General features: G+C 39.4%; 2 protein-coding genes across 2 annotated transcripts in view; one reads left to right on the top strand and one right to left on the bottom strand.

Moving 5' to 3' along the window:
• Window positions 1-355: 355 nt before the first annotated feature.
• Window positions 356-3,978, top strand: zmp:0000001048 (retinol dehydrogenase 8). Its single transcript, XM_055035151.1, has 7 exons — window positions 356-505; window positions 1,710-1,826; window positions 1,929-2,090; window positions 2,164-2,343; window positions 2,429-2,522; window positions 2,670-2,853; window positions 2,977-3,978. Exons 2-7 carry the CDS (start codon window positions 1,730-1,732, stop codon window positions 3,184-3,186), a joined length of 927 nt encoding a protein of 308 aa, XP_054891126.1. The 5' UTR covers window positions 356-505; window positions 1,710-1,729; the 3' UTR covers window positions 3,187-3,978.
• Window positions 3,979-4,443: 465 nt separating this feature from the next.
• notch3 (notch receptor 3) overlaps window positions 4,444-8,925 on the bottom strand; it is a 29,120-nt gene continuing 24,638 nt past the window's right edge. The window contains exons 30-33 of the mRNA XM_055035150.1: window positions 8,616-8,920; window positions 8,351-8,498; window positions 8,162-8,259; window positions 4,444-8,065 (exon numbers count right to left, since the gene is read on the bottom strand). Of these exons, the coding sequence (XP_054891125.1) occupies window positions 6,590-8,065; window positions 8,162-8,259; window positions 8,351-8,498; window positions 8,616-8,920 (2,027 nt within the window). The 3' untranslated portion in view covers window positions 4,444-6,589. The remainder of the gene's footprint in view (window positions 8,066-8,161; window positions 8,260-8,350; window positions 8,499-8,615; window positions 8,921-8,925) is intronic.

The following is an 8,925-nucleotide window of genomic DNA, read 5'->3' as shown; positions in this document are numbered from 1 at the left end:
AGTGGCCAAAACAAACACTGCAAGACTTAGTTAAATCTGGAGCGATGTTTTTTTGTTGTTGTTTTTTTAAATATGAAATACATTGTTAGACATTTATAAATACATTGAACACACAGATATTTTTTTCTTCAGATATTTAACTACGTAAAAACTGCATGCCATGTATAGGATTAGTCTTTAAATAAGATTCCACGAAATGTTGAAGGATATAAAAAAAGAAATACATAAGAGACGCAGTGAGCAATTCAGATCAGAAAATACCCACCAAGAACAAAAAGCAACATCAGCAGTAACATAAATGGTCCTGCGGTTTCTTTGTGTACTTGTCTTCCTAAAACTACAACTCCCATAATACACGAGCCGCTTGAGTAATCCCTGACTTTAGCTGCCTGTCCCGACGTCTGAGACTTCGTTATGTTTGTTGAGTGTTTTTGCAGCGATTCATCGATGCACTGTTGACAAACTGTTTTCCACGTCAGCGAGGACCAAACAGCTCGCGCCGCAGGTGGGAACCGCGTGCCAAACAAACACTTCTGCCTCAGCATAGAGTCTTTTCTAAAGGTTTAGCAGATTAGTGACCTTGGAGTAACTGGAAACTATGCATAGATCATTGAGTGGCAGGTCTGGAATGTTGTGCTTCTCCAAATGTCAGAAAGAAGTAGGTTTTCTACTTCTTTTTTGCAGCCCTTTTTTAAAATAGAGATTCTGTTTAAAACCTACACAATATGACTAAAATATATACTTTTATTTAAAAAAAATTCTGTTGTTAACTATGTTATGTAGACGACGGCAGCAGGTTCAGATGAGTGAAATCAAAAATCGAGAGAGGTACAACCGACCATTACGGAAGAGGATTAGGACCACTGGAAAAAAAATGAAAGAGTTCTGATCATTTTTTTCCCCCCAGTGGCCCTAATCTTCTTCCGTAGCTCGTAGCTCGGAATCCTTAGTTAAAATATGAACTGGAATATTCCTCAATTGTACAAGATTTCTCAGATAAATTTGGATTGTGATAGGAATAATAAATACTGTACCGTTAGAACATCTTTAAAGTCAGAAAGACAATCCAATATTTATGTACTTCACAACAGACTTTAAACTGGACCAAGTTCAAGGTGTCTGTGATATTGTTTTTAAATGTATTGTCTTATCTCAAGAACAGCTATTTATTTCACAATTAACTATGTTTTAAACTGTCGTTATGCAGTATACTATATTCCTATTTCTACCCTGTACCATATTTAATCCTATTACAACTAAAAATACTGCTTTTAACTTTTGAAGAAAAACATTTTAGGTTTTCTTCTCAGGGTAATTATGTACAACATAATAACCATGTTGTTATGGACATTTTGTAACTACTGTGATTTCAAATTGGATGATAGTTCTTCAGTTTTTACTGTAAAAACTGCTATCTCTATTTGAATGAGTTTGCTTTTCTTTTGTTTGTTTACCTCTGCGCACTTTCTGGCTTTTTTTTTCTAATATGAAATGGGCTATTCACAAGACCTGCAGCATTCTTATAGCCTTATTATGCAACTACACTTATAATGTACTATGCAAACATGACAGTGGCAGACTCTGACTCACTTTGAGCACAGGGAAAACACCATCAGATTTAATTAAATGCACCTTATCACACCTTGAAACATAAGAAAGCCATAACAGTGTAGAAAAGATATTTTGAGCTTTTATTGTTATTATTACAGTAAGTCTTGAGGTCGACACCATGGGGACCCGGAGAGTGCTGGTTACTGGTTGCTCCTCTGGTATTGGCTTGGCTGTGGCAGTACGCTTGGCCAAGGATCAGACTAAACGGTTTAAAGGTAAGCTGTTGATGTTCTTTGCTGCACCTAAAAAAAAAATCAGTATCCAGTAGATAACAAGCAATCAAAGTGAGTGATGTCCTGTGTGTTTGTCTGAGCCAGTAGTTGCCACAATGAGGGATCTTGAGAAACGTGGCCCTTTGGAAAAAGCAGCAGGTGATTTATTAAATAAAACCCTGGTGATCCAAAAGTTGGATGCCTGCTGCGAAGAATCCATCAAAGAGTGCATCAACAGCATCCCTAACCGACAAGTGGATGTCCTCGGTCTGTTTCCTTTGCATATTAATATTCAAAGTAAATTTCACTTTTATTAAAAGAGAATATTGCATTGTTGTAGTGAACAATGCAGGCATTGGCATGATTGGACCACTGGAGTGCCAAAGTATTACCTCAATCAAAGAGCTCTTTGAAGTCAATTTCTTTGGCCTGGTGCGATTGGTGAAAGAGGTGCTGCCAGACATGAAGCAAAGGCAGAGCGGCCATATTGTGGTGATGAGCAGTGTTATGGGAATACAAGGTGGGTTTTATTTTAATGAACTGAATTTCAGACAAATCGATTAACTGTGAGAGACTTTTGATGATCTCCTAATGTTTCAACACAGGACTTCTGTTCAATGACGTCTACTCTGCGTCCAAGTTTGCTGTGGAAGGATTTTGTGAAAGTCTGGCAGTGCAAGCAATGAAATTCAACATCAAGTGATTACATGTCCTGAACAATACAACATCTTTAAAAATGCAGCTAGTCCACAAGTAAAACTTTAGTTATCTAAAAGTCTCCATTGGTAAGAATTTACAGCTCAACAAATGCACCGCTTTTAGATTTACGTACTTTTCTTTTCCTAGGACTACACTGGTGGAACCTGGTCCCGTGATAACAGAGTTTGAAAGAAAAGTGTATGAGGAAGCAGAGAACATAGATCTGTCTGAGACAGACGAGGAGACAGCCAGGATCTTTCGTGACATTTATCTTCCATACTCTAGAAAGGTCTTCACAACATTAGGCCAGACACCAGAGGATGTGGCCGAGGCAAGTAGTGACAATGTTCTTCTTAAATCTGAGAATTAAAGGTAACACATTTAATTTTCAGTTAAAATACATAACCAGAAGACTCCTTCTGATGTAAAGTTTTGTTCTTTTCTCACCATTTAGCAAAAACAAAAAGTGATTACAGCTAAGGAGCCTCCTCTACGGCACCAGACCAACCGACTCTACATGCCCATGACTGCACTAAAGCATGCAGATCCCACTGGCAGACTTCCTCTGGAAGCTTTCTATAAAATGATCTTTAAACATGACACTGTTTTTAATGCCACTTTGGGGATTCTGCGCATGATGAATCGGAGGAAGGGGAATAAGTAATAATTTAATGGAAGTAGATGCAATAGTTGATTAGGGTTACTGCAGTTATTCCTCTTTTATGTTTAACATTCAAATTCTGAATTTCTGACAAGTTGTAAAAAAATAGATCTTTTATTAGCTTTGACACCCTTTAAAAGAGGATTTCATGATTTTAATTGTTTTGAACATATAGACTGGATGTATGTGATCCTCGAACTTTGTTCATTAGAAACTCAGGTGTTTTTTCCCCTTAACCCTTCAAAGCCAAATCAAATAAATTGATCTATACTTTTTTTTTTTACATTTAATTTGTGTACCATTAAAAAATTACTTCTAAGGTGAATAAAAGTGGTGCAAAAGGACACAAGATTAGCCTAGAATTAAGAAAAAAGTCATTTTTTAAAAATTGAAATATTTACACAAGAAAAGAAAAGGTTAACATTTTAGAAACATATTTATCTCGATATATATGTGGCGCATCATGGAGTTAAATTCTAGAAAAAGTTCTTTCTGGGATATGGCTAGAGGATTGTTTAGATCATTTCTAAAATGTATGTCAGCACATTTTCATTCTGAGCCTAAATCTGGATGAGAGTTTCCATTGTGTGCTTTCTCAGTTTTTATTATTATTATTTATTTTTTACATAAAAAAAATATTAACTCACAGTGTATTTCACAGACTGTTAAATGGAGGACAGTTTTACAATGTTAGCAATGTGTTACATTTGAAAGAAAATCGATCATTTTAAATGGAACAAAGGTCTATGGCCTTTATCTTCCAGTGCGACAAAGTAAAGTAATCTACTGCTCAAAGACATGAGGTTGGCTTCTCTGTCTCATCCTGGTCTTAATTACTTCTGTGAAGAATCCATTGAACCAATAACAGTGTGTGGACACATGGTTGGTCTCATCTTTACACTCTAAATAACAGCTTTTAGATTGACAATGTCGCCCAGTTTTGACTTTGGCATCAATAAATTATACATGCGTGCTGATGTTATACCAGACAGCTGTTATGTTTCTGCAGACGAATCTTGTGCTTGGTAGTTTCTGCTACTTGACTGAGCACAGATTAAATATGATCAGTTTCTGACTGAAAAATGTTTAAGATATTATCTGGAAAAATAGAAAAGTTGATCCCTTCAAGATAATCATTGAAACCTCTGGAATATGACAGATCTGAACTTGTCATTCAGAACAGCTGCTCTGTTTATTAGTGCGATATAAACACAGTGCTAAAAACAATTAAGATTAATTAATAATGACAATATACTGAAAAGTAGTTCCCTGTAGTTTTTATTACAAATATATTTAACAAGTTTGATAAAAAAAAAGAGGAAAAACTGCTGAGAAATGTTGACAGTGACTTTAAACTACTTTTGAACAATTGTAGGAATAAACTTAGAATATATCAACATGTGCTGTTGTAACAAGATTGCTAAAAAAAATTCATTAGAGTCTCAGTTTCAAATAATGCTAAATGAAATACACTTTATTTCTGTCTTTTTAGTACATAACAATCACTTTAGGAAAATAAGACTTCTTAAGCAATGATCTACCCAAAACAAACATATTTACAATCTGCAACTGAAATTTTGTAACTGAAATGCTGAATGCACAAAACACTTAGTGTGACCTGGCAGGAAAATTTTAAGACCAGAAAATTAGCAAAAACAGGCAAACCAACAATTTTCACCTGCAAATAAGGTCCAAACTGGACTGTGAAAATCAACACTTTCCCAGGTTTGAGAGACCAGTACCTGGTTCTATAATGAACAAGATAAAATAGGAAAACAAAAATAAACTCAGCTGATAACTCAACTAGACGCAGTGTTTAGGCATTGTCACTGTAAAAACAATAACTAGAAGGGATGAGCTAATTCATCTCTGCTCAAAAGCATGAAACGAAAATGCCAAAGTGTCTTAAAATGTTATGATACAAATAGCCTGAAATGTGCACAAAATGTTATAGAGGCAACCGCCTCCCCATTCTACATGGCCAGGTTATATGAAAAACAAAATACTTGTTTAGACATAATACGAGTGGTTAGCTCAATGACTGAGTTTCATCTTAGAATTACGCAACATAAACACTACACAGTAGTGTTGTTTTCTCCCTCATTCTTATTTCACTAGCTCACAACTTCATGAGCCCTGGACGTGGTATCTACTGTAGATGCAAGGGAATCATTCCTCTGCATGCCATAAAACACCTCCCTGAGGAGTGACAGGGCATCAGCAGTCACAGTCCAGCAGCCCCACCCTCACACTGGTCACCACTCCCAACTTGATCTCAGCTGATATAGTCCATTTCAGGTTATGGGGTCAACAGTTTTAAAAGGTTTTGTCGTCTGGTTGGGTTACCTTTTAGTGTCACCTTAAGGCGGTAGTCCAAACACAAAAAGCCAGAAACAGCAGAGGAATGTTTGAAACAAAGAGTGATATAAAATAGCAGCAGATATAAGCATAGCTTAATACATCTGAAGTGACGTTTGACAAAGAAAAAAGTATTTATGCTTTTCCACAAATATACAGAGCATAAAACAATAAAAAATATAATGTAAGGGCAGTGAAAAGCTGATTTTTAAAGGCCAACACGTTTTCTTTGAAACATAAATAAAACGAATGCTAAAGATAATAGACTCGGCAGTAAGACCATCAACAAATACTCTAGTGTCAATGAATAGTTATATAAAATAAATGCATCACACTTAATATTGTCTCTGATTTTTTTTAAAGATTATATGTAAAATTCACAGCGATTAAATGCCCCTTATATTATAAATATCCAATGATGCCAAATGTATTTGACAACGACTTGCCCTTTGAGGCTGGTCAGTTGAAGTGCTTTAAAGACACTCATCTACATTCTTGTTCATAACACTCATATATAAATTTGTTATTTACCACAACCTAAACATAACTACGGCAGAGTAATTTTTGAAATGTAGTTGCTGGAACCATTTTAACATTATGGTGGCAGTTTATATCAGAGGCTCGGACAGAAATAAAACTAAAGAGCAGTTCAGATAGATAAAAACAATAAATAAAAATAAACAAATTCCCTTCAACAATTTACTTTTTCTTTGTTCTACTTTTTAAATGTTTGTTAGTTTTCCGGAGAGTTTCCCCTAAGTCTTTGAAATTAAAGACTTGGTTTTCTTCATATACTTTTTTAAGAATCAAAAATAGTCCATCTGTGACAGAATTACTTCATTAAATTGTCTGCAGTTTTTTCAGACAACACACATTTCCCTTTACTTATTTATTTCTCTGCCGTATTCACTTGCAGACGGTCCTCTTATACATATTGCCAGCTCAACTCCAAAGAAAATCTTGGAAACATGCTGACAGATAAAACAGACAAACCCAAGAGCCAGTCTTTTTAACCCAGGCCCTGTTTCAGGTTGAGTCCGAATGACCTTCATGCAAACACCTGCATTTTGCCATTGGCCTCTGGGATTTGAGTAATTTGGGTCTGGTTGGGGACAGTGACAGCTGGGCTTGGTGTGGAATCTGACCAATCAGAGACGCAGGGGGGAGAGGGACTGGACCAGTGCTCTGGAGACTCTGGAGAGGGTGTCAGATAGGGGTGCTCACTGGGCAAATTGTGGAAATGCTTGGGTGTGGCATCTAATGTGGATGAATAACTGTGTTGGGAAGGAGGTGTTGGATAATCCTCGTTCCCTGCAGTACTACCACTGGGCTGGGAGGAAAGGACCTGAGCTGGCTGGGCTGCTGCTGCTGCTCCTTGGGTGGGCTGAACAGGAGGCTGAGAGGACTGCTGAGGCAGCTGCTGCTGATGCTGCTGGAAGAATGATGGTGGAGGCTGCGAGGTTTGTGGGGTAGGTGGGGTAGACGTTCCCATTGGACCCATGCTTGGCTGGTTGGTGATGTTGTGATTAATGAGCTGCTGTTGCTCTGCAATGGAAGACAGCTTCACGGGGCTGATGGTCGGTGTGGAGTTAACTGGTGTGGGCTGCAGCATTGGACTGCGGTAGAGCTGCTGTTGGTGCATCAGCATGTTCTGCTGCTGCATGGCTGGGCTCTGGACATGCATGCCTGCTTGACTGCTTTGCACAATATTCACAACCTGCTGACCACACTGAGAGGATGGAGGCATGCGATTGTGCCAGTCAAATGGCACACTGACAGGACTGACCATGCCCATGTTGACCCCCAGCTGGCCAGAACTCAGCACATAGCCATGGTTGACATCTGAGGCCATAGAGACACGGCCCTGCATGGACATTGCTCCCGCTCCAATGTCATTAATTTGTGCAAGAGATACTGCAAATGGGCCCCCTCCTTCCAACATGCTACTGCGAACCATTGGGGTGCTTGGAACAGACATGGAGGAATGGAAAAGACCTGGTGACTGCATGGCAACAGGTGACGTTGGATTGGTGATGTAGCCAGCATTGCTAGCTCCCCCATGGGGTGAGTCTAGGGAGTCCACCGGGGACAGAGTAACCGAACTATCCAATAAGGCACTCTGCATGTCCAGAGTTAGCTTCTTATTGCGAGCCTTTACTGACTCCTTCAGATTTGCAGCATGCTGGGCTCCAAGGCTGGAACCTTTGGCCCCAGGCCGGCGGTTCTTCTTGCTCTGTGGGGTGTTCTTCAGACTAGGGAGAAAGGCACTGGGAGGACACATGAGAGGAGATAGAGTGTGGCCTCCTGCGAGTTGGTGTCCAGCTGCTCCATGACTCTGGGGACTCCTTACTGTGTTGTATTCATCAAGAAGTTGTACAATATCATGGTGCATACGCTCTAGAGCAATGTCTCTTGGCAGCCTGTCCATGTGGTCTGTAATTTCTCTGTTCGCGAAGTGAGCTAGCAGCACCTTCACTGCCTCACAACTTCCTTCACGGGCAGCAAGGAACAGAGGGGTCTCCTCCTGAATAACAGACAGAAAGCTCATAAAAATTAACAAGCTGTCAAATACAAAAATATGCATCATCTATGGCTTCCATGCTGGTGTTTTTACAATTACCTTCAGATCTTGCATATCTTTGTTAGCGCCATTTTTCAGCAGAGCAATAGTTGCATCTACATTGTTTACAGCTGCAGCCCAATGCAAAGCAGATTTACCTAAAAGAGACGCCAACCATTACAATAAAATCTTTTGGTATTAAGTATTATCATAAATTTAAACCAAATGATCTGGAGATGTGAGACTTACCCAATTCATCGACTGCATTAACATCTGCATGGCATGTAATGAGTTCCTCAACCATGCCTTCCACTGCCAGTCGTGCTGCCAGGATCAGAGCAGTAGAGCCATCGTACATACGGGAGTCCAGATCAGTGGCACGATTTCGAATCAAAATCTAAATAAGTGGAAAGAATGGAGAAAAAAACCTTTATAGTTATACATTTTGGGAAAAGTTGAAAGTCTTTGTACTGCTTATGTCATAAATGAACACAATGTCCTACTAACTGATTACCTGGAAGACACCCTGTGCATCTGCAGCCACAGCAGCATGCAGCGGTGTTCGTCCTGTGTTGTCTTGAGCATTGGCGTCTGCTCCGGCATCCAGCAGCCGCTTTGCAGCATCAGCACGTGCATAGCGAGCAGCCAAGTGGAGTGCTGTCTCACCGGTACGGTCTGTTTGTGCAGCAAGCGATGCACCCTGGTAGATTAAGTCAGAGATAATGTTGGCAGAGCACTCCTCACTCTCCTCCTCCTCTGTCACCTCAGGTTCTAGGCCACCTCCACAGAATGATGCCAGCATTAGAGGTGTAAAACCATCTGGG

This window comes from Poeciliopsis prolifica, unplaced genomic scaffold (genome assembly GCF_027474105.1).
Source record: "Poeciliopsis prolifica strain line A6 unplaced genomic scaffold, Auburn_PproV2 SCAFFOLD010, whole genome shotgun sequence".
Lineage (NCBI taxonomy): Eukaryota > Metazoa > Chordata > Actinopteri > Cyprinodontiformes > Poeciliidae > Poeciliopsis > Poeciliopsis prolifica.
This window is presented reverse-complemented; position numbering and strand designations above follow the sequence as displayed.